The following is a 26,447-nucleotide window of genomic DNA, read 5'->3' as shown; positions in this document are numbered from 1 at the left end:
CCTGTGATGGCAGGCAGGATGATCAAGAAGGATGAACCTCTCATGAACCTGTGCTGGCTGGGCCTGATGCCCTGGTCGTCCCGCTCATGCTTTGTGAGCGCCCTCAAGATGAACCGCTCCATAATCTTCCCCGGCACCGAGGTCAGGCTGACAGGCCTGTAGTTCCCCGGATCCTCCTTCCAGCCCTTCTTGTAGATGGGCGTCACATTGGCAAGCCTCCAGTCGTCTGGGACCTCCCCCGTTAACCATGGGGGGCAATGTTGGGGTTTGCAGACTAATCACTTATTTCTGAAACGGAGCCAGTCCCCAGCAGAGATGAAACCTGAAGTTTTGTCTACCTAAAGTTTTGTCTGCCTAAACTTAGGCTTCCCTTTCCACTCCGCTGTTCCATTCCATTAATACAGCCTTAAGCCTTCCATCTTACAGCTTCCACCATGTCAGGCTTGACTGCTTGATTTGCTCTTGCTGTTTATAGGAAACTCACAGATCAGAAAGCAAATGACTCACCCTAGTTGCCTTTTAACTGCAGAAGGGATCTGCATGAAGTGAGTTATTTTTTCCTGAATGAAAAGATCATCCTATCTGATAGTGTTGCTGCTGAATTGTTGGTTTTGTCTGGGTGTTTGGGTTTTTTTGGTATATGAAATTTCACCATGCATTTGTAGAACGTACTAGCTTTATGATTCATAGGACTGTTTTCTCCCTATAAAATTATCACATGTTTCTTAGCTGGTAGAGTTAAATGCAGGTGGAATTTTAGACTGTGTTTAGTTCATCAATAAAAAACTTTCTTTTTTCCTGATATTTTCTATGCCAGAAAACTCAATAGCAAGTATTACCTGCAGCCTGGATATTGAGAGATGGAATGATTCAGTCTTACACAGTCTGTAGGATTGCCAGGTAGCTCAGAGGTTTGGCAGGTAGCTTTTACCTGACATAATTGGGTTTTAGGCTGTGATACATCTCTGCTCCTTTTTTGTTTATTCTTGGGTATGTTGATGAGCTCAGAGATTTATCTACTGCCTAGGCAAAAAAAGTTAGGAGCATTATTATTTGCCAAAAAATACCATCCTCCACAAAGAGAAAGTAAAAGAACAATTGAAATTCATGTCAGGGACCATTCAACAACCAACATGAATAGCTTACCATGAAAACATGGGATAGTATTCTTTGAAGAATCGTGGTGCTGCATCACAGGCGTAGCTATGCATTGTCCCACCTCACGTAGTATTGTTTATTTGTATCCCTTTTTTTCTTCCCCTCCTTTTTTTCATTTCTTTTTCATTTTCTCTCCTGTTACCTTACAGTGTGTCTCACGTTGTTTATATGCAGATTTAGTTCTCATGCCTGATACTAAGGTAGTATAAGAATTGTCTTTTGTAAAGCATGAAAACTGGAATTCCCACAGGGTGCCAGTCTCTTTGGAAAAGGGTAGCTAGTGCATGAATTCTGATTTTTATCTTGGCTAAAATAAATACTGTAATCAAGTATGAAATTTAAAGATACTAAACTATTTATAGAAATTGTATAATACAGTAATCCGATTCAAAAGTCTTGTTAGAAGTTGGGACATACACAGTAAAAGCTACCTTAGCATATGGATGTAGATTAGAAGACGGATGTTTAAATACAGAGTTTAAGGCCCAGAGACCCATGTTCACATGCCCTGAAGTCTACCTCAGTCTATATACTTAGTAGTTTCTACACACCAGGGAAGTCATTTGAGCTAGACAAAACTAAAACAAGTGGCACCATGACTTTAGTCCACCATACTCTCATCTGCAGAGTTAAATTCACCACTCTGCCATGCCTTTCCATACAAGATAAGGGAAGTGCTGGACAAACCAGGATAGGATCCACAACAGCCATAGTACTGACTGGGAATGCAGTTTAAAACAGTTGGCATTTTAGTGAAAATAATGTCATCCTCGTGATTAGTAGTTTCCATTCTCTCCTGGGACAGGTGACCTTGCTAAAGGCTTCAAAGATTAAAGGCAGTTCTGTAGCCTGGGACTTTCTTATGGAAAAGGAACATTTAGTCTTGTCTTTCAAAAACTGAACCATGATTGCTTTTTCTAGAAACCAACCAAAAAAACCCAACCCAAAACCACAAACCCAACCAAAACCAACAAACCCACTGCAAGTAAAATGGTTGACAGAAAAGAAATCACCATTTTGTTGTAAAAGATACCTGGAACACCCATGGTGGTGTGAGTTTTCTCAGTTTATTTGCCTGATTGACAGTGTTGATCATGGGATGGTCTGTGCGACACCGGGCCTAGTGGGATTCACCTTTCTCAGTGGGGGAAAATTGTCTATGACCTTTTTCTGAGCCTACACCTCCTGTGCTTATCATGAAATTATGAAGGGTCAAAGCAAGCTTACTTCAAAGCATGTTAAACATTTAATAATACTGATAGACCTTGGGCTGTGTGGTCCTCTGAGTTGGAGAACCACGAGTGTGGAAACAGTGACTTTCCATTTGTGAACACTGAAATTGTAAGGGACCAGCTGTATCAGCTGAATGTTCACAAGTCCATGGGGCCTGATGGGATTCATCCCAGAGTATTGAAGAAGCTAGCAGATGTTATGGCAGGACCCCTCTCGATCATCTACCAAAGGTCTTGGGAGTCTGGGGAGGTCCCTGCTAACTGGAAGCTTGCCACTGTTATTCCTATCTACAAAAAGGGTGTGAGGGAAGACCCAGGGAACTACAGACCTGTTGGTCTACCCTCAGTTCCTGGAAAAATTACGCAGAAGATTATACTGTACTATTGAAAGGCATTTAAAGAATAATGCAATCATCAGTCAGCATGGGTTCACAAAGGGAAAGTCCTGTTCCATGATAAGGTCACCCACCTAGTGGATGAAGGGAAGGTGGTGGGTGTAGTTTTTCTGGATTTTAGTAAGGCTTTTGGTACTGTCCCTCACAGCATTCTTCTGGACAAGTTGTCCAACTGTGGGATGAGCGGGTTCACAGTGTGCTGGGTGAAGAACTGGCTGAATGGCAGTGCTCAAAGAGTTGCAGTGAATGGGGCTATATCTGGCTGGTGACCGGTCACCAGCAGTGTTCCTCAGGACTGAATTCTAGGGCCAGTTCTGTTCAATAGATTTATCAATGATCTGGATGCAGGAGTTGAATGCACCATTAGCAAGTTTGCTGATGATACCAAACTGGGAGGTGCTGTTGGCTCTCTTGAGGGACAAGAGGCCTTGCAGAGGGATCTAGATAGATTGGAGCATTGGGCTATGATTAATGGGATGAAATTTAACAAGTCCAAATGCCGGATTCTGCACCTAACACGAAGTAACACCAGGCACAAGTATAAACTGGGAGACGAGTGGCTGGAGAGCAGCCCTGCAGAAAGGGATCTGGGGTGCTGGTTGACAGTAGGCTCAATATGAGTCAGCAGTGTGCCCTGGCAGCCAAGAGAGCAAACCGCATCCTGGGTGCATCAAACACAGCATAACCAGCCGGTCAAAAGAGGTGATTATCCCACTGAATTCAGCGTTGGTGCAACCTCACCTTGAGTACTGTGTGCAGTTCTGGGCCCCACAATCTAAGAAGGATGTGAAGGTCCTCGAATGTGTCCAGAGGAGGGCAACAAAGCTGGTGACAGGGCTGGAAGGAATGTCCTATGAGGAGTGGCTAAGGACTTTCAGCTTGTCTAGTTTGGAGAAAAGGAGGCTGAGGGGCAACGTCATTGCTCTCTCCAGCTTCCTGAGGAAGGGGAGAGGGAGGTGCCGAGCTCTCCTCCCTGCTATCCAGTGATAGGATGTGTGGGAATGGTTCAAAGCCGCGCCAGGGGAGATTTAGACTGGACGTTAGGAAGCATTTCTTTACCGATGGGTGGTCAAACACTGGAACAGGCTTCCTAGAGAGGTGGTTGATGCCCCAAGCCTGTCAGTGTTTAAGAGGCATTCGGACAATGCCCTTAATAACACACTTTAACTTTTGGTCAGCCTTGAAGTGCTCAGGCAGTTGGACTAGATGATTGTTGTAGGTCCCTTCCAACTGAAAATATTTTGTTCTGTTCTATTATGTTACATATGCTCCAAAAAATCTGAGCAAAATATATACCAAGGAAGCCATTAGGTGTTTTTTTTTTACTGTACTATTACATAGAATAATTACCAACTAATTAGTTGGAAAAAAATGTATTTTACCAAAAATACCATGAAAGCAAATTGAAATCTCAAGGGAATTTAATGTATTTTTAACCTCAGGTGGAGCACACCACTGAACAGTGGGCCATTGCGAACTGATACATGTAGATGTTATGGGCCACATCTGCTAATAGAAATTTAGCAGCTATGTTAAAATCAGTAAACTGTGGCAATTACTCTGCTTGGAGGTCTGACTGTTATTACTTTGTATGACAGAGAAATAGGAGTTTGTCAATAAAATATTAAAAAGGGGAAATAGATAATGGCCATTCCACCATTTTAAGCAGCAGACCTCATTTACCCATCTCAGCCCGTATCCAGTCTTCATGTGGTCCTGTGGTATGGCACAGTTCATTGAGCATTCATGACTAGTTATTTTCTGTCTTTTAACTTTTTGAAGTCATCTTTTACCCTTTCCCCCCCCATTTGGAATTGGATTTCTTATTTGTGAAAGTAAGCTTCCTCCCTTTTCTCTTTTAAACCTTAAATTTTACAGTCTCTCAGATTCATCTGGATGTTTGCACCCGATTTCATTCCCTTCTCTGTTTCTTATGTTGCCTCTACCTGTATTAAAATACTACACTGAAAAACTGTGAATGTTTTAGAAACAAGCTCTTAAAAGTTAGTAAATAGCACTGTTGAGGTTCTCTGCAAACTTCATGCACTGTATCTAAGTAATGTGTCATTATATGATCCTTAGTGTATATTTATCAAGCAGGGGTGTTTCTTCATGATATCTCAGTAATTAACAATAGTAAATCTTCTTGCACTGCATTAAATAAATACACCTTAATATGCATACTGCCTGCATATATATGCATACTAATATGTTAGTATTTCCTTAAAAGAAAACAAAAGTTTAAACCAAATCAATGAGTAGATTATGGTTTTTATTTAGGGTAAGAGAAAATTTTAGAGTTTGGATGATTAAAATGGTTCTGAATAGTTTACTGGGTGTCAGATCAACATATAAATTAAGGCAAATAAACTTATATAAATGAATTAGAGTATCATTTATGTGATCACTGTTTTCAAAAGTGATTTTTCTATATGAATCGAGGATCTATGACCAATTATGTGCAAAATCTATTCAATTGTGTAAGTCTGTTTTTTACATTACGTTACGTATTGCAAGTCCCGTTCTAAACTTTCAAGCGGTAATAACTCCTACAACAAATTAACAGTAATGTGCTGCATTAATGAAGAAATACGTGCAATGACTGTTGGATGTTTTTTCATCTATTTCTCAGGATTTACACTATCTACTTAGAATTAAAGTGTCATTTCTGTATATATCAATTTGTATTTAAATTTATCATTCTTGTAAGGACCTTACTTGTTACTCGTAGCAGCAGGTATTCCATAGTGTAATCTGTGCATAACAAGATATCTTTGCTTTTAAAAAAAGTTGTTTGGTAGCAGTGTTTACAAACTTGAATCTTGTATAATACTTGCTTCTATTTCCTTCATGTCCAGTAACAGTTCAGTAGTTCAAGCACAGTGGTACTCTATCAGTACTATTTCCTGTGCAGACCAGGATTAACTTCAAATAATTCCCATTGCTCATTGGTCTGACCTGTTCTTAGAAACATCCACAGCTGGAAACTCCCTGGTGTCTTCAAGCAATCTTTTCCACTCCTTCATTACTTTTAGAAAATTCTTCCTAAAATCTACCCCACGTGTCTCTTTATGGCAGCTTAAAGCACTTCGTCTGGTCCATCAAGGATGTGGAGAACAGGCTATCTCCTCCTCCTTGTTTCTTGTATACTTGAAGAGTGTTTCTTTTCATATCATGCTCATGTTTGTTGTGATCCTTTTCTTCAGCTGGTTTACCTCCTTTTGGAATTGCAGTGCCCAACACTAGATACAGTACTTCCAGTGGAGGCCTCAGCTCCAAGTTGAGTAGAAGGCTTATTTCATACGGCTTGCTGACTGTGCTCCTGCAGATACTTACAACAATCTGGTTGCCTTTATTTTCAAGAATGTGACATTGCTGCTTCCTGTTTAGCCTGTGATCCACTGTAATTCTTAATGCTTTTCTGTAGAGCTCCTGCTTAGCCACTTACTTCCCATCTCTTACTTGTACAGTTGATTTTTCCTGCCTAAATTCAGTACTTTGCATTTGTTCCTACTGTGCTATCTTCCTTTCTTTCTCAGTCTGTTTGTCATGATTATGTTACATTTTAACACTGGCTTTATAATTGCAGTGTCTCTCAAGAATTAGGTATTACCTATAGATTTAATAAGCCCACTCTCTTCCATTTTACAAAGTTTTTATGAAAATATTGGGCTTAGTGCAGATGCCTGTTGAATTCTACTTGATAAATCCTGTTGTTTTGACAGACAAATTTTGGTAAATATTTTGGAGTATATTTTTTTTAACCAATTATGTACAAACATTATCATAGGTTCATCTAGAACCTATTTCTCTAGCTTACTTAAAAGGAGATCATGTGAAAGCATACAAAAACTTCTGCTTCTTTATCCACAAAGAAGTGTTATCCCATCAAAGAAGTAAGTTTGATTGTTTTGCTATGACTTATTCTTGATAAATCCATGTTTGCTGTTACTCAGCTAGTTTTCTTTCAAGTTTTCCTCTTTTAGCAGCAAGTGTCATTAAAGCACATTGTGTATTCTCTCTGTATAAAGATGAGCACTGATGAAGAGGCTGCTCTATATGGCTTTTGCCATTTCATAGAAGCATAAGCTCTGCTTCATGTTTTATACTGTTCAATTTAAAATACAGGTTCACCCAGTTCACAGGACAGACCTCTGTCTGAGGTCTGTCTGTCAAGACAGGTTGTTCCCCTGCCTTACATTTTGTGAGTTGCAGATTAATGTAAAGGAACAAACTACTATTCATGTCAGAGACTTAGACTTTGAAGTGCTTAGTTTATTCATGAAAGCAGTATAGCTTCATCCTTGCTGTCCCACAGCCCTGGTTTGTGGAGACAAGAGAACATACTCACCAGGGCCCTATTCTCACCACAGCTTTTGGGGAACAGTAATTTAGAATGAAAGACCTCAGTGAAGTTGGTGCAGTTATGCACATGCGTGCAGGTTGGAATTCGTGTGCCTTACAAACCCTTCCTCTATTGAGATACCTTGGCCATCACATCAACTACATTTTGTAATTCCCAAAGCTGCGTTAGTTTATCAGAGAAGTTTGTTCTCATTGCCAAAATTAAACTTTTTCAGGAGATTTGAAACCAGATCTAGTTCTAATACTTAACTGAATGTGAAAGGGTATTACTGAAATTATTCGTGTACCTGAGCAGTTTCCACAAAAACGTAAAATTATGGGTAGGCAGCACCAATGACAAACCAAATGAATTTCATTAATACTTTTCTAACAAGTATTTATCAAAGGCATTTTTTTCTTTTCATGAAAAAAAGTCTGTATTCTGTTCTGTTCTAGTAAGAAAGACTTTTTTTTAAATTCATTGCCATGGGATAAAAATATTGCTGATCAGCTCCAGTTACTGATTGAATTTAGGCTGTTTATGGTTAATTCCTATTAAGATTCATTAGTTCTCACTGTTCACTTACTGTTCAAGTCAGATAATACTGGAGATCTCTGAAAGACCAATTTCACCCCATGCAACCAAGCAAGATTTTATTGAGTTACAATCTGCTTTTTATGTACCTTAGTTAAAAATAAGGGAAGTGGGGTTTTATGGTCCCAAGATGAGCAGTGAGCACCTGCAAAATTCCCTAGTTGTTTAAGCAAATGCACTCTGATTTATTGCAGCTAGAATAATCAGAGTATTAGAAAATGTGACCTATGAGAAAATACTGAATGGGTTAGTCTTAATTAGCCTAGTGAATATAGCAACAGAAGGGGAGAGAGAAGGGAAAGATATGATAGCCATTTTCAAGTATATAAAATGTTGCACAAGAAAGGAGAAAATCTGTGTTACATGTTCATAATGGATACAAATTGAATAAGCTCTGACTACATAGCGGAAGATTCAGTTTAGACATTAGGAAAAACAAATTTCATAAGTAAATTTTTGTTAAATTTTCATAGGTATTAAGGATCTTGTGTCTGTCTTTGTGTCATTTTTATCTATGGCAGTCTGTGTTTGTAAATGACAGAGTTAATGTTGAATATCTCCCCTTCCATTTCACTGGCCAGCAGAGGCTGTCAGATGCATATTGTGAAAAAATATGTAAAGGGAAAATATTGATCTGAATAAATTTCTCATTTGATGTGTTAGAGGGGAATATTCCTTGCTGCCTTGTTTCACGTAACTTTGTCATGAAACCTTCCCAAATTAAAGAAATCATTTCACATACAAAACCAAGAATTTTCCATGGACTGTTAAATGCATTAGTAATAACAGACAGTGTACATATAACTAAAAAGCTGTTGTTGTATGATTCTCTTTGGCAACTATAAAAATTATAACAAAATCATGTAATAAATAATTTGTTCGGAAACAAGACCTGAAATAGTGTTTTTTGAGGGGTGGTTGGAGGGTGTGTGTGTTTAATTCCACTTCACTTGGGGAGCCTACTTAGTAATAAAGGCTATCAGCCTCTTAAAGCAGAATCAAATTACTGATTTGTGACATGAGGGCTGGTTTGCACAATGATGTGCTTAATGGGTTATTTAGTTCCACATCAACTGGCACTGATCACTCAGTTGAACAGTTATTGGTTATTGAATGACTAAATGTGGGTGGATGCATGTTCTGGGCATCAGAAGCCTCTTGATAATTAAAAGCAGGAATGAAAGTAATGGATATAGGATTCACGGCTAGGGTGGTTTTATTTTAACTGTCTTACTGTCTGGGAGGAACATCTGCTAAAACTGAGAAGTTTACATTTCAACAATAAGTCATAGGTGGGAGTGTGTGGGAAGGAGGACGGTAGTACCTGTGCAGTGGTACCTGTGCATTCAGAAGTGGGCTATGCATTAGATTCTGTATTTTTACAATTATGCACAATTTTTTGATTGACAGGCTTATTCTGTGTACCTTTTTTTAAGATGATATATTTTACTTGCAGGTCAGATAGTAGAGAGGGTAGGTTGAGACTGAAGAGACTTGAGCAAATTTGAGATTGTAGATAATAATTTCATCTACTCCAGTTTGAGAAATGTACTTCTCATTGGCAGTCTTTTGCTAAGGGATATATTCATCTATCCAAGGGAATTTTTTTTTAGTGTGATCATTTAGCATCATTTAGCATAATTCATTTAACAGAAACAGATGGATTTGGCATGTTAGAGAAAAATCTTTGATGCAGGGGCTGCCATTGCTCAGGCTTTATTCATCTGATAAACCTACATTTCTTATGGAATTCTGAATTGTCTGTTTTGTCTCTTGTTTATTCTCCTTTCTGAGCACTGAAATGTCTTTTTAAGACAATCAAATTTTGAGGTAATCACTGCACCTTTTTTATCTTTAACATACTGATGTTTTCCAAAAGCAGTTTCCGTTTTATCTGCATTTCATAGGACAGTCTGCCTTGAAACAATTTTTTTATTTTGGCTTTGGGAATGAGGCTTTGGGATATACTCTCCTTCTCCACAAAAAAATTGAATCTTCTAGGGAGGAAAGGGAGTTTCTGCGGGAAGGCAGGCTGTATCATGTGTTTTCAAAGCATAATTTCAAATCTCTTGTTCACAGAAGTGGATTTATCTTACCACACCTCACTACTCCCTATCACAAGGAAGAATCATTGTGGAAAGTTCACCATTAGGTGAGATTAAAATACAAACTAAATGTTAAAAAAACACCACAAAAAAGCAAACAAGCATGAAAGATGAGGAAGGAAACAAAGGCTTTTGTTGAAAGTACCTGGAACCTGTGACTGGATCTAGTTAAGTGGATCTTCATTGTAATCATCCCCTCTGCTTTGGAGGTTTCCCTGCCTTCCTTGGGACTCCTCAGTCCCATGCACAGGAGGTTAATCAGCTGTGTCTTGGAAACCTCTCAGGATGGAGACTACTCAACCTCTCTGCGCAGCCTTCTTCACTGTTGGGCTGTCCTCATGGGGAAAAAGGTTTTCCTTATGGCTAGGCTGAACCTCTCTTGTTCCAACTTTTACCTATTGCCTTTCATCCTCCCACCATGCACCGCTTTGTGGAATCTAGCTCCATCTTCTTGATGATCTCCTCATAGGTTTTGGCGGGCTGCTGTTAGATGCCCTGAAGCCACCTCCTCTCTAGGCAGAACAAGCTCAGTTCCCTCAGCCTCTCTTTGTAAGACAAGTGTCTTACATCCAGCCACCAACTATCTTGATGGTCCTCTGCTGACCTTGCTGCAGTTAATCAAGTGTCTTTTGTGTATTGGCTGGGGGCCAAAACTGGATGCAGCATTCTGGGTGCTGTCTAATAAGAGTCAAGTAAAGACGGATAGTTACTTCCCTCAATTTGCTCACTCTGCTGTGGTTCATGCAGCCCAGGATGCTGTTGGCGTTCCTTGCTGCCAGGGCACACTGCTGTCTCATGCCCAGCTTGCTGTGTGCCAAGACCCCCAGGTCCTTTTCAGCTGATCAGCTCCCCAGCCAGGCAGCCCCAGCTTGTTTTGTTTGTAGCAAGGGGTTCTCACTTCACAGCTGCCAGACTTTGCATTTATACTTGGTGATTTTTATAAGATTCCTGTCAGCCCATTCCTACAGCATGCATAAATCTCTCTGGATGGCAGCCCTGCCCTTAAGTGTGACGACCAGTCCCCCGATCCGGTGTCATCTCTAAACTTGCTGAGTGTGCACTCCATCACCTCCTCCAGACCCTTGGTAAAGATGTCATACAGAACTGGTCTCAGAATAGACTTCTGTGGTACTCCTCTTGTTCCCAGCCACCAGGTAGGGTACAAACCATGAACCATTGCCCTCTGAGTCTGATCATCTGACCAGTTTTTATCCATCTAGTTGTTCAACCATCCAAAGTCTAATATCCCAACTTGGTCACAGAAACTGGGAGATGGTGTGAAGAGCCTTTCTAAATGTTAGCCACCGTTCTTCCCTCATCCAGAAATGTGGGAGAAGGTAGTCAGGTTGATGAGGCATGATTTACCCTTGGGAGATCCATGCTGACTATTCATAGTCACCACTGTCCTTTATGTGCCTGGAAGTGTGTTCCAAGAGGAGTCAGTCCATGATCTTCCCAGGGACTGAAGAGAGGCTGAGCAACCTGTACTTTCCCAGTTTGTTCATCTGTCCTTTTTTGAAAATGGGAACCATTATGAATTTTTGAAGAGTCAAAATGCAAAGCATCTGGTTGCTTTTGGAGCTAGCCAGTCCTACAGTAATGACATTTGAGACTACTTTTAATATATACAGATGTGATTGATAGAGAAAACAAATTCTATTCTCTTTTAATTTTCAAATGTTGGTGTAATGTTTAGAAATAAAGTCTTCTGTTTCACACACAACTATAAAATTGGTAGGCCATATATAATTTACTTTATAAAGATTACTGGCAAAAGTGAGAACAACAGCTCAACTGGCTTTTCACTAGCTTTTTCAAACAACTTAAGTAGTATTTCCATTATAAACGAAATGTCTTAATTAGCTTCCCACTAGATGGAGCAAGTGTATGTCAACCCAGCAGAGGAAACAGAATACGTTTTAGATCAGCAGAACAACAAATCACTTGTATTAAAAACCACTATTCTGTTCCTGTTAATTATTAATTTTCTGAGTTTAAAATGGAAGCTTCTAAGCCATGTGGTGAAGTTTCCTACTTAATAAGCATAAGCAAAGGATACACTTTGCGTGGAGCTGTGTGTCAGTTGTCATGGTTTTCATGGAGTGAAGACAAGGACTTTGGTTACAACAGAGGTGTGTGATTGTAATAGTTATGTTTGTTCATATTTTCTGTTGTTGTTATTTGGGATTTTAAATTCTTTTTTAAAATGTCATACCAAAAAAGTGCTTCCGTGAAATGAAATAACTGGAAAAAAGTAAACAAGTTTTCAGGTTCCCAAGTGAGTCCTCAGGTACCTGATGAAGAATTTGTACTTCTGAAATCTTAGCTTCTTTTCTTATCACGCTGTTTCCTTTTATAAAAACTTCTACCTCATCTATAAATCTTATCTTCCTTGTATCTTTTGACCCTTTTGGTTACAATACCATTACTAGTTGTGATTATCAAGCAACTTTCAAGTTTCCCCCAACTTTTTAGATTTAAAAAGTGTTCAGTGCTTTTACAACAGCATAACTAGGTCAGTATTTTCAGGAGTAAAACTCTCTTCGAATTGTTGTAGGCATTATGCAAGAGTGGCATACCTACAAAGTACCATTAGTGCTTCAAGAGGTACAACCAAGCTTCAAGGAAGGAAGGAATGAAAACAGGGCTGAAACACAGGTTTCCAGCAAAAGAGGTGTAACTTAGCATAGAAAATAGGTGCTAAAACTCTCTGTGCCAACATACTCAGCTGTGACAACTTAGCTTTTACTTTAAAAGGATTTTCAGAAGGCAGTTCTCAAAAATTTCACTTTAAACTTTTCAATTACACTCCTCTGCTCACATCCTTCCTATCTCCTGGGCCGTTTATTGAGAAGACTGTTATCCTAATATATGCTCAGTCAGAACTGAAAACACAGGAATTGTCACATGGAGTCAGGCTATTGATCTGTCTAGCTGTTTCCAATGGTGATTAATCTTAACTTTTTTGTCTTAATCTCCTGGAGCAGAATGTTGTAAGTTGGCTTATTGTTAAACAAGCAAACAAAACCTCCTAGCATCCAGTAGTAATAAGGTAACTTTTGCCCCATACTATGAGTTCATGGCATTTATTATTTTTAAAACCTCAACTCTTTACCATATAACATAATCTCTTTTTTATTGAAAATACTTGAATCTTTCAGTTTTGAAGGTCATAATTTATTCTCATTGTTAATTAAACTGTTTGGTCTTCACCAAAGCTTATGTTCTCACCACTAATCTTACCTGAAATTACAGCTTAAATATATAAAAAAAATCTTTTGCACAATTTTCTCTGTTAATAACAAGAACTGTTTATCATCTACATTTGAAAATGAACTATCTGTAATGTGTACAGGCTATGGCAGGATAATGATTTTACCATTACTTGATGACAAATTCCTTGCCAGCAGTTGGTGACAATACTGCTATCGAAGACAGAGTTCTGATCTCTGGTTTAATTAATCATTTGTTAGCTTTTTATTCACAATATCCCAAATAATGTGGTATGCAAAAGATGTCATTTTAAGGGAAGTGCCAAGAATAGATTTCAAGAATAGACGTATGATCATTTTTAATGATAAATGGGGGGATTATATTTGCCATAGCATGGAGATGTCACAATACTGACATATTAAGAACATAGGATTTTAATTTGCCCTTTATAATGTAGGTTTTTATTGTTTTCAAAATAACACTCAAAATAATTGCTTTTAGCAAAAACCTAAAAAGTGCTTTTAGTGAATAGATAGCAACAATTATATGAGGTTCTTACTAAATTAGTCAGGAAAAATAAATAATGCTTGTAATTTCTTGTTCTCCCTCTAGTGCATCAAAACTCTTTCTCTGGCAGCCTGTCATCTGGCAGAATTAAGTGTGGGATAACGGTGGTATTGTGACTAATACACAAAAATATCAGACACTAGCTAAATATTTGCAGAGGGCCCATTTGTGACACATTTACCGTAGTTTGTTACACTGAATGACATGCTGCTTGACATGATGAAATTTTTGAAATACAGGCATTAGTCAGATGTCCAGAGTAGAACAAATAATCTCTTTAAACCCATTCTGTTCTCAGTGAAGAACATAATAGACAAATTCTGATCCTCCTAGAGTGCTTACAAGCTTTTCTGTTGCTGCTGTGGTATTTACATACCACAAATAACTCTGTATTTGCAGTGGTATAATAAAGACATCACTCATCAACTTAGCTCCTGTTAAGGTGTTAGTCTGCACTGCATTTTAGTATTCATTTGAGAAAAAGAATGACTGATAGGGGGTGTTGAAACCAAGGTAAGATAACTCGTAAGAGTATATAATGACAGTTTAAAGGTCAGCATTTAATTGAATGTTAGATAAAGGAGATAGCTTCCTTCCTTCACATCATGGTGCCTCTTTGTCCATTTACATTGTATATCTTGAGATTTTAGAGTTGGCTCTGCATTATTTTTTAACAGCTGAGACCCTTTATTTGCAGGATTGGTGATTTCATGGGTGCATGTGACCTTTAAAAATGAATGATCTAGATAAAGTTGTTTAGATAACCACTTTTGAGGAGAGTTTGCATAAAAAACTTTGTGTTGGAGAAAATGCTGTGAAACCTAGTCAAACACATTGTTCTACAAAGCTTGGATTAAAAAGCAAATAAGCCAAAGAGCACATTTGCACCCAGTTTGGAAAGACTGGCAGAGATCTAAAGACTAAGGCCAGGCCTTGGTTTTATTAATTATTCTTTTTGAAATCCTAGTAGAAAAGCAAATTAAAAGGTTTGTCATCAGAGAGTTTTTTTCATTTCGTAGATGAAAAGATAATTCATAGTCTGAAGTCACCCGTGTGCAATAGTAATGACTTGCTATTGCGGCTTGAAGTTGAATACCAGGAAGGTGTAAAATTCATCAATACTAGACTTGGCTATACATATGATTTCGAGTCCTCAGCCTGAGTCTTCAGTAGCAAAACCATCGAGAATGCAGATCCATTACAAGTATTGAAATATGGAAAGGGATACACACTACTTGTGTAACTTGTCAGCAGTAGTAACGTAACTATAGTCTTAAATGTGTAGGGACATACTTGAATGCATTTTTGTTGGGGTCAACAAAGGCTTTTCACAAATGACCAAAATCTCTCCTAGAATCCTGGGCCAGGAGGCTGGTGCAGGCGTCCTGTCCTTTCTCTCACCTCTGCTCTTTCAGCCAGCTGTTACATAACCTTGTTTGTAGACTGCTCAGGCTTCAACTTATAATTGATTTCTCCCCTACCCCAGCACCCCTAGGGGAGACCATTCAAGAGTTCTGCTCCTATGACTGCTGGAAACCTTTTTCTACATTTTCCTGTTTAAATTTATTTCCAAGCTCTTTTTACCACTGTGCTTCACGCATGAGTTTGTAGGTTGTTGCTGGCCAGAGCCTTGCACAGGACTTCAGTTTACTTCAACATTCTTCCTTACATTTACTGGAAATTCCATACTTTGTACGTCTTAATAGTGAATTTGCCATTTATGTCTAGTTTTCATCCTGTCGCTGACTATGTATACCCAACCCTTTTCCTCTTCTGTCACTTGCAGTTGCTGAGACTCCAGTTTATGTCAGAGGTTATGTACTTTTTATGTCAGAGCCCTAAATACTCAAGCTTAAACAATACTTTCAAGTTCCTTCCATTCTTCTTATTCCAGTCCTCAAGCTCTGCTGTTCTGCCTGTGCAAAATTTCTGTTTATGGATGATAGCACCCTTTTGTGTTACAAGCCCTGGTAGTCCATACTAGTTCAAACATGCAATAACGTTTTCTTACTGTAGCATTCAAAGTGAGTGTAGAATTCAAAACTAGCAGAAAGTTGCATTATGTTCAGTTTTCCCAGTATGGAATATACATGTATTCACACATGGAATATTCATATAAGCAGATACATGTGCGTCTCAGGTATTTAATAAATAGTGGATCATGAAAGCAATATGAAAAATCACAAATCTTACATTGAATTACATAAAACAGCTTCCAAGGAGAGAAAACAATTGAGTAACTACTCTATCGTTCTCATTATTATGGTGTTGGTTTTTTTTTCAAGTTTTGATGCTTTGTGTCTGAAAATGACTATGGTTTATGGTTCATGATTTAAGATTTGATAAATCAAGAGCTTCTTTCTGCTTGAAACTTTGTCCTTAGTCTTTAATAACTGGATAGGTTTTTTTTCTGAATTCTGTAGTACCAATAGTTCAAAACCTGGCAGATCTGGACTTTGGAGAAAATTACTTAGGAAGAACTCAATGGGAGTGCACTCTTCTGGCTAGGAAAATGGGCTTTCCAGAAGAAACTCATCCAGGCCACAAATAAATTTTACTAACCCGAAAAGGGCATATGCATTATTAAAAAAAAAAAAAAAAGTTTTCTGACAACATTTGGGCCAAGAGGGGCTCAGAGATGAGCCCGCTTGCACTTAGACTCTGACCCAATGTTCTGCATATGAGTAAAGAATTGGAGAGTGAATCCCTGTGCCAGTGCAGCTGGAAAGCGATCTCTGTTCTACAACTTGCGGTTTTGAAAGTGCCAAATCAGATTAATAGATTGATGTTTTTGTCTATGGAAAAGCTTACCTGAGACTGTCATTTAGAGATGTCTTACACTAGTGTCATTTTCCTGTCCTCTTTGCTCTCTAACGTTTCTGCATTTAGGCTGGTAATATTTATGTAGCTCGACTTTACAGAAAAATAGTATCAATACAATTGTACAAAATTCTCTCAATGCCTCCTAAAATAATCTTTTTGTAAATACATGCAATTTGTTTTGGGGTGGTGATGGTATAAAGCTCTTACTGACATGACCTAAAATTCACTTATGAATAATGTGACTGTCTCAAAATTATTAACCATTCTGCCCTGTCACAACATCTTGTATTCTGTGTTTTATAGAAGAAAAAAAACTATATTGGAAATGTGGGATTGTCAAACATTCCCAAGTATGTGTTCACCCAGGAAGGAATGGTGCCCTGCTAGTGTGAATCCAACTTTATGATCATTGGGGGAAAAAAAGTGTAACTAATGTTTAGAAAAACCTAAGAATCACAATATATTTCTGTGTGTAGTAACCAGGTATCTTGTAGCTTTAGAAAGAAAGTGTTTGCTTTTTTCTATAAACCTCTCACTCAATCAAGGCTATTACCTGCCTGGGGACCCTGGTCAGTGTAATCCTGAGAAGCTAAAGTTACTCCGTTCTAATACGCTTTCTGCCATTGGTCCACTAATAAGACTGTCTGTAAGTGTTTCAATTAAAGTGAGTTTGTGATAGTTTTTTTATTTCATGGCTATCCGCCCACAACAAAATCTGACTTTCCTTCCACACTGCAGGTTTTCAAACAACTTTTGCATGGTAACAGCTTTTGGCTACTGTGGAATTCTTACTACGTCTAATTCCAGGACTAAAGCTGAGAGACTTCATCACACTGTTAGTCTTTGCCTGAAAGTAAAATGTTCCTTTTCACTGCTTTACCAGTGTAGCATTATGCTCATCTTTGCCCCAAAAATTGATTGCCTGTCTGTTTTCTTGAGGAAGTCTAGGTGTATTTTTCACCACCAGCATTATATTTCTGCCAGCTTGTGCACCAGCTTTGAGTTCTTTTATTTCTTACATTGTTATCTCATAGAAATTATTGTTATTTTGTTCAGTGAGTGATATTTACTTGTGTGCTCTTGAAGTAATGGAGTGCTGTTTAAACCTTGTTGCAAGACTGATGTTGAAGTCTAGTGGTTTATATACCACCCTCTGGCCACAGAGGCACTTTCCCAAATGATACGAATATACGCAGGTGGATTTATTCAGTTTAATATAGTGCCATTACCATGCTATGGACCCAGAAATAAAATAACAGAACCCTACAGTGTTCCTCTCAACAGATCTTATTTATATATAACTTGACAGTAAAAATAAGAAGGTGAGAACATACAACAATTATTTTTAAAAATTACATTTGATATGATTGAAAATTGGGTAAAAGTAATGACCAGGTTTTTTTCTGCCTGTCTTTGTAGGGGTATCTGATAGTCCTTCTGTTGTCATGTTTCTCCTGGCACGTCAGGCTTTTGAGATACTAAGAACGTCAGGATTTCCCTCTAATTGGAACTCTAGATGTCAAGCTGGTATTGGATCATTCAGTAGTAGATCTGTCGCCAGTTATGTATTGAGTCTGGTTCTATATATTTTTTGGTTCTTTAAAATGTGAATCTACTTGATAAAGGAAAATTTTTTGAGTGCCCTATTGCATTGGCAGAACTAATACTATTTTTTAAATAGTTCATAATCCCAAAAGTTTTGTGTGCTTCATTGTGCAGTTTTTTGTTAATATGAGTAAACTTGCTTTTAATGTTTTATTTAGTGTCCTTTATATAGCCATGTTCATTATGCTTTTTTTACTAAGTTATTTATGATAAAATTCAGAACTCCTCCATGAAGACTGTTTTATTTTTATGATATGTTGGTACATGGGAAGGAGGAAATAAATGTGAAGACCTGGATCGTATAGAAAATTGCTCTTGTCATAAGTTAAACAATGTTTTTTGATGGAGTTGCACATGTATGGTTGAAGAAATTAGTACCCAAAACCTATGTTAGCAAAACAGATTCTTTCAGCTGTGGGTACATTACAGTACATACAGTATACACACTAAAAGTCATTGACTGGCCCAAATCACTCATGTTTTGGAGTTTATAGAAAAAAAAGTAAAAAAAAATCAATGGAGAGGAAGAGAGAAGAGAATTCGGAAAGCATTATTAAGAGAGGAGGCTAAAAATAGAATTTACGTTTTTTCCCAAGATATATAATGTTTGAAGGATAATAGTGTAAGGGTTGTGAAAGGCTTATGTGCTGAATAAAGTGTAACTGCAGTTACCTAATGCTATTGGGATTAACTTTGCTTTGTTGTGAAGATGGCTTGATACCATTAATTGAGATCTGTAAGAACTACGTCTTCCTATCCACCTACAGGCAAAAACCAGACAGCCCTAAGAACATCACGACAGTAGAAAAGGATAGCAAATTATCATAATGCAAATGTGTATTTTCATGTAATAAACTGGTGTTGCTTAAATGGCAGTTGAGGTGACTAGAAGGAACGCAGTGGCATATGAAATAATGCCATGTATACAAATAGCAAATTAGGGCCACTTAATTTTTCCTGTAGTGCAGGAACTTGTGCTGCTTGATAGAACTGATATGTGACACATTCAAAACTGGGGAAGAGGTGTTCTTTCTCTCCCAGAGTGCATAGCTGACTTGGAGCACTCTTTGATGTCAGTGTAGCAACAAAAATCAGCAGGATTCTGAAGCCTCTTACTCCCACTGACAAAATATTAGACCCTTTCGAGGACCTACTAGATCTACTGTGTCTAACATGGAGATGGGAGAGTGGTCATATGAGTATTTCTGGACCATGAAGAGAAGTAGTAGAAAAACTTGCAAAAAAAGTAGAAAAATCTTTTGGTTCTAAAAACGTAGGCATCCATTCTGGTCATGTAAAGGTTTCTTGTAAGACACCTTTGCTAGCAGCAATAAACACCATATTTAAATACAAAATAACTTCCTTGAGTACCAACTTTAAAAGTCAGTGCTTTAGTTAAAGCATGGCTATTCTGAACTAGTTCAGAGCTGTCTGACACAATTTCATTTTAGTTAGCATTTAGTAACCAGTGCATTGCTAGAACAGGATTCGTTTTTGTTTGTCAGACATTATCTTGGACCAAATTATAATATATGTTTGACATTAATACCAAAGTTACTAACCATAAAAGAGAATAACCTATTTCTGCATTTTTTTCCCAGACACCTGAGGAGCTAGAAGATGTATCTGACCTTGAAGAAGACCATGATGCACGTAGTCGTACAAGTATTCAGACTGAAGGGAAAACTGACAGGGTATGTATTACACCAGTTTATTTAAAAAGCAGTTTGATGAGAGGGAAAAATGCTACTATATTATGGTTCCTATGAAGCCACTTAAAGTCATGGATGAATCATTAAAATCTTGTTCAACTCTTAATAGATTTCTGAAAATGTGCAGAAGGTATAAAACGATGTGTATGACTCGAGACAGAAAAAGACAGTGTAATTAAGTTGTAAATACTTGGTGACGATGTAGAATCATAGAATCATAGAATATATCAAGTTGGAAGGGACCCATAAGGATCATCAAGTCCAACTCTCTGCTCCTTGCAGGACTACCTAAATCTAAACCATATGACTAAGAGCGCCATCCAGGCGCTCTTTGAACTCTGACAGGCTTGGTGCCATGACCACTTCCCTGGGGAGCCTGTTCCAGTGATTGATGTAAATTAGAAAAATTCTTATATTTACTGAATGAAGTTCTAGCAGGTTACAGTTTCATAAACATGACTTGGTCTAATAGAAGCTGGGTTAATAAGGAATTTTTTATATCTGGGTCTTACTGAAGCCTGTGTTGTGCATTAACCAAAAATAACCTTTACATACGAGAAAGTTGACATGCACAGAAGAGAAAGGGGTGTGTCTGGAATCTTAGCCACTGCAGTGTGTGAGTTACAGGCTTTTCCTGCTGTGTTCATGTGTGAACCTATTCTACAGTTTATTGCTTAACTAGTGAATTCACGGGGAAGTATGAAAAACTTAATAGAGTACTTGACAATTTCTGTATTTCTGGAAGTTCTGAATCTGGTTTTGCTGTTGTGTCATCGTTTAACCTGAGGACTTCACTACATTACTGGTTATTGTTTATTGTTTACATGCGAACACTTTCAAGAGCCTGAAAACATTTTTGAGATAGCAAAAGGTTTCTTGGTACAAAATTGATGTATTTAGCAAACATTGTCTTCTCTGTGTTTCTATTTTAAATAAAGTTTCAGCAAAACTGTACTCTATTCACAACTTTCTGAAGTGGAAAGATCCATGGGGCCAGAAATGCCTATTTCATTACTTGTTTGCTCAATACCTAGAGCAGTAACAGATCTCTCGCACTTGATTGATTCTAGTATTATTCCCATAATGGAAATTATGAATGATAGAACTAGTTGGGAAAAAGCAAAACTTTCTAGTATAAAATGAATTATGTCAAGAAAATGGCATTTTAATTCACATTTGTTTTTCGGCAAGCACTTTTTTTTTATTCACCAAACACCAATATTTTCTTTATTAAGACCCTAAATACTAATGCGAAACTATTAACCAAAATGAACACTGTTCACTTGTGCTGCATATGTGTATATCAATTACATGTTAATTAACTGTCATTTGACTCTTAAAACATTGTGAGAAATGTAACAACTATGCGAAAGATCACCTCATACAATCTTATTACTTAGTAAACGTAATTGGCAATTAAAATATACTAACTGCCCTTTTCAATTAAAATTACTCTTTGTAAATGTTAGCACATTTTCTCCACGTTACAGGCTAAAATTTCTATTGTAGTTAAGAAAGGCAAGGTTTTCCTTCAAAACATTATCCATATAAGATGCTATGAATTTGTTTTGAACAGGTACAGATGGTGTGCTTGCATATTTTCATAAATGTCCCATAATGAATGCACTTGAAGGTTTTCTCTCACTGGGAAAACATTAGTAGTAGTTTGTAGATGTTTACTATCCTAATGTAGTAACAAAAGATCCACTAAAGCTTTAAAAGATCACATTTTCACACATCGTCTTCCACTTCTCAGATAAACCAGAATACTTCTTTAAAGGGAGCGTTCTTTGAAAAAAAAACCATAAGTAACACATACTTCCAGATGTCTACACAAAGCAAGAAGTAAATGCTGAGGACTGTTGGTGGTAGGGAGCTGGCTATCAAGAATCAGAGGCATAGGTTATTGCTGTGGAGAGATAACTCTGGGATATGCTTTTCCTTGTACTACACACAATATATTATAATCTGCACTGTCAGTGAATTTGGTGGAGAGGTGGAAGGGATAGTTATTTATAGATAAACTATGGTTAATACAGCTGAAAAAACAATGTTTTAACAGTATAGGATGTACATTTCTATTTTTTCTTCCATTTCTCCCCAAAATAATGCAATTACTGTAAATGTTCCTTTTTGGGGGATCTAGATAGCAGTCATTACTTAAAGCTTGATTCTATATCTTTACTTGGGAACAGTTTTCTGATTATGGTATCAGGGCCATAAATGGCACATTACCCAAAAAATTAATAGAAAATTATAGCTTTGACTAAATTACATACCCTCTTAACCTAAATCAACATGTTGACAGAAAACTTCACGTACTTTTTTTTTTTTAAAACAAATGTTTGAACAAATCTATTTGCTGCTGCAGCAAACGTGAACAATGATTTAAGGCCTCTTTGTCTGGACTGCTATTTGATACTGATATTTGAAGATTTATACCTAGAACCTATTTAGCAGTACGAAGAATCTGTATAGGGAAGATGATAGATTTTAAGGTTTAGACAAGGATTGTCTTTTGTTTTGTCCTCTGCAGCAGATTTCCTGTGCTATTGTGAGGCTTTTGCGTGCAGTGGTAACACCAAGAATGACTGTGTTCCAGAAGTGGTATGGCAAGATTGCAGAGTAACTTTTTCTCCTCCTTGAGTTCTTTCTCTTGGGCATTTCCACTACAGTAATTCAATTTTATTTTTACATACCTGTCTTGATACTAGTTCTGCATAACAGCACTCTTGATTCCTCTTGCTTTGTCAAGAGTGTTGTATTTTCTCCTACGTCACATCTCTCACTGCTCCAACAGTGAATTAGTGCCTGTGAAAGCACCTTTTTTGTTTCTCTTTTTATCACAACATAAAAAACATATCACAGCATGCAAAACGAGATGCAATATGCCACTTATAACAAAGGCTACATCTTAACTAGCAAATTTCATTTTTCTTATGTAGGAAAAAATCATATATTATTAATTAGAACTTCTTCAGAATCTATCTCTATATATAGAGAGAGTATAGGTTAGTGGTGAGATGACAAGATGAGATTTGATCTTGTCTTTATGTTCTGACTCTGCAAGTATATAGGTAATCTTGGAAATGTTACTTCATTGATCTTTCCCTCAGATATATTAATCTTAAAGATATGGAATTAATAGTGCTTATGGCACGGTCCCACACCATGGGATGCAGGTTAACTTGGGCAATGTGCTGTGAGATCTCTCAGTGATTAAACTGGATAGCAATACTGATTATTATTTGTAAGGCAGTTTTATACCCCTGAAGAAGATCCTTAGGACCAAATCGTTAGCTACCATAAAAACAGGTACTGCTGGTGGATCCAAGGACTAATGCAGTTTTCTCAGCTGAAAGTTAGATCTTCCTCTGGTTGTTGTGTCTTAATTTGTGTAGTTACTCTGCAAGCTTATCGCACAATAGTTTTGCCTGAGGAAATTTATGGCATCGTGATCGGTGTAATTCCACTGAGGTAGTTAGTGGCTTATTATCATATGATTTTGTGTTGAGGAGAAGCTCAAGTAAGTATTTGCCCAGTTAATTTTAGACTTAGAAGACAATGTACGTTCTGATGATAGGAGAAAATTTAAGTGTTTAAAGTTACTAGATTAGTGAAGAGAACAGCTTAGCTTAATTTTAAAGTTATTGCTAAAGGTTAGCTGTTCATATTGAAGAAGAGGTGAAATGTTTTAGCTCATACATTATCCACTTACAGATGACAAGAGCAGAAATGCTTTCAGGCAACCACCCATCCACATTTTTTCTCAGAGTTCTGCAGACTGTTTTGTGAATAGATAGACAAAAACGTCTGAGAATAAGATCTTCTTTTATACAGATTTGTTGCATGCTATGTTTGCACAACAATTCAGGACTGATGAAGAGTTGACTCAGTGTGTATTACATTGTGAATGAGAAAATCCAGGCTGAATTACTTTATTGTTTTATTTGTATTACATCTTAAATACAGCAATCATTAATATATGTCTAAAAATATATTTAGCCTTGAAAAGATGGCCATATAAAAGTCTTATGAAACTAAGAATAGAGAGAATAGATATAAAAGCAAACACCAAGAACACCTATTGATACTTGCATGAAACAATACTTAGAAGGGAAGTTAATTTGCCATCAAATGAATCAGCTATTCTTACTCAAGTAACAAGTACCTTACATCTAAGTTCCTACGTTCATATAAATGCTGGCATACATTAACAGGAAGCATGTGCTATTTTGTTAATAAAAAGCCAAGTTTAAAATATTTTGTAGATTTAATTTTTATCAAAGCCACACAGAAGCTTGAAATCCTGATGATAAGAATTCAAGCATAATGCAAATAACTACTGTAATTTTGAGTAGGTTCTACTAATAATAATTTTGACACTTAATAAATGGCAAAGGATTCCCTGTCAGGAGTCATGATCTATAAAAAGTATTTAATTTCCTTGCTAGTTCTAAAGTTACCCCAATTTCAGTAAGGGGAAGAGATGAAATTAATGGAGGACTCAAGGTTGTAGCAGTATAATATTATATATTATTACAAGTAGGACTGGAAAGAACCCCAAGAAGTAGGCTAATCCAGCCATTTGTCCCAAGGTAGAATAATAAATACTTCTTCCTGACATGTACATGTATAAGAGCAATCACATTGCTGTCTCTATTTAGCTCACTACTGGAATTGATTGTTTATTGGAAAGTTTTTTCTTTATACCTCATATGTTGCAATTAAGCATGTTAGTCTTATCTGCAATGGACACAGAGGATCTGAGCTTTCCTTTTTGTATATATAATTTTTTTTTGTACTTGTAGATCCTTATTCCATGTCCTCTCTGTTTTCTAAACTCCAGATAAAGTAACTCCAGTACCCTTTATTTATCCTTTAAGATAGTGCTTTCAGTATGTCTTTTTGCTCTGTTTTTCTCTCCTCTGGATGCTCTTCAGCTGGTTAATAACTTCTTGGGTTCATGAAAGGCAGGTCCTGCTTGACCAACCTGATCTCCTTCTATGACCAGGTGACCCGCCTAGTGGATGAGGGAAAGGCTGTGGATGTGGTCTACCTGGACTTCAGCAAGGCCTTTGACACCGTCTCCCACAGCATTCTCCTAGAGAAGCTGGCGGCTCCCGGCTTAGACAGGTGGACTCTGCGCTGGGTCAAAAACTGGCTGGACGGCCGGGCCCAAAGAGTTGTGGTGAATGGAGTTCAATCCAGTTGGCGGCCGGTCACGAGCGGTGTTCCCCAGGGCTCAGTTTTGGGGCCGGTCTTGTTCAAGATCTTTATCAATGATCTGGATGAGGGGATCGAGTGCACCCTCAGTCAGTTTGCAGATGACACCAAGTTGGGTGGGAGTGTTGATCTGCTCAAGGGCAGGCAGGCTCTGCAGAGGGACCTGGACAGGCTGGATCGATGGGCCGAGGCCAACTGTATGAGGTTCAACAAGGCCAAGTGCCGGGTCCTGCACTTCGGCCACGACAACCCCATGCAGCGCTACAGGCTTGGGGAAGAGTGGCTGGAGAGCTGCCTGTCGGAAAAGGACCTGGGGGTGCTGGTCGACAGCCGGCTGAACATGAGCTGGCAGTGTGCCCAGGCGGCCAAGAAGGCCAATGGCATCCTGGCCTGTATCAGAAATAGTGTGGCCAGCAGGAGTAGGGAAGTGATCGTGCCCCTGTACTCGGCCCTGGTGAGGCCGCACCTCAAATACTGTGTTCAGTTTGGGGCCCCTCACTACAAGAAGGACGTCAAGGTGCTGGAGCGTGTTCAGAGAAGGGCAACGAGGCTGGTGAGGGGTCTGGAGAACAAGTCTTATGAGGAGCAGCTGAGGGAACTGGGGTTGTTTAACCTGGAGAAAAGGAGGCTCAGGGGAGACCTTATTGCACTCTACAACTCCCTGAAAGGAGGTTGTAGCGAGGTGGGTGTTGGTCTCTTCTCCCAAGTAACAAGCGATAGGACGAGAGGAAATGGCCTCAAGTTGCGCCAGGGGAGGTTTAGATTGGATGTGAGGAAAAATTTCTTTCCTGAAAGAGTGGTTAAACATTGGAAGAGGCTGCCCAGGGAGGTGATTGAGTCACCATCCCTGGAAGTATTTAAAAGACGAGTAGATGAGGCACTTAGGGACATGGTTTAGTGGGCATGGTGGTGTTGGGTTGACGGTTGGACTTGATGATCTTAGAGGTCTTTTCCAACCTTATGATTCTATGTTTCTTGAATTTTGTGTCCAGACTATTCGTATTGTTAAATGCATTATGCCAGCTGTGGTCTCAACAACAAGCACTAGTGTAAGGTTTACACTATTTTCTTCTGTATGCATAGTTTAGAACGAGTTTTGTATGAGGTTTGCCCTTTTGCCAAGAGTACAACATTTTGATCAACTACAAATCCTCACCCACAGAACTGCTGATAGCCAGTTGTGTCTCAGTTCTGTGTGCGTATTGGTGATTTTTCTTTGGTGTAAAACCTTTTACATGTCTCAGCCGAAATACATCCTGTTATTTTTTCAGATCAGTTCTCAAGTTTCTCAAGATCGCGTTGAATCATAAACCAGGACTCTTACATGTCAAACCAGGTCTCTTACACTGCAAATGTGTGATGTGTACTCTTGGTTCTGTCATCCATGCCATTAGTGAAAATACTGAATAATGCCAGATTCAGGGCAGGTCCCTACAGAATTTCGCCTGATAGATCCCTCCAGTTTGGCATGC

General features: G+C 38.2%; 1 protein-coding gene across 8 annotated transcripts in view; it reads left to right on the top strand.

The window, feature by feature from the left end:
• The window catches only part of CTNNA3 (catenin alpha 3), a 582,319-nt gene that overhangs the window by 484,654 nt on the left and 71,218 nt on the right, over positions 1–26,447 (top strand). For all 8 annotated transcript variants that reach the window (XM_076339356.1, XM_076339363.1, XM_076339358.1 and 5 more), the window contains one exon: positions 19,639–19,731. In XM_076339356.1, coding sequence (XP_076195471.1) covers positions 19,639–19,731 — 93 coding nt within the window. The remainder of the gene's footprint in view (positions 1–19,638; positions 19,732–26,447) is intronic.

This window comes from Aptenodytes patagonicus, chromosome 5 (genome assembly GCF_965638725.1).
Source record: "Aptenodytes patagonicus chromosome 5, bAptPat1.pri.cur, whole genome shotgun sequence".
In the NCBI taxonomy this organism is placed as follows: domain Eukaryota; kingdom Metazoa; phylum Chordata; class Aves; order Sphenisciformes; family Spheniscidae; genus Aptenodytes; species Aptenodytes patagonicus.
Note: the sequence above shows the minus strand (reverse complement) of the source record. Positions and strands in the feature narration are given on the sequence as shown.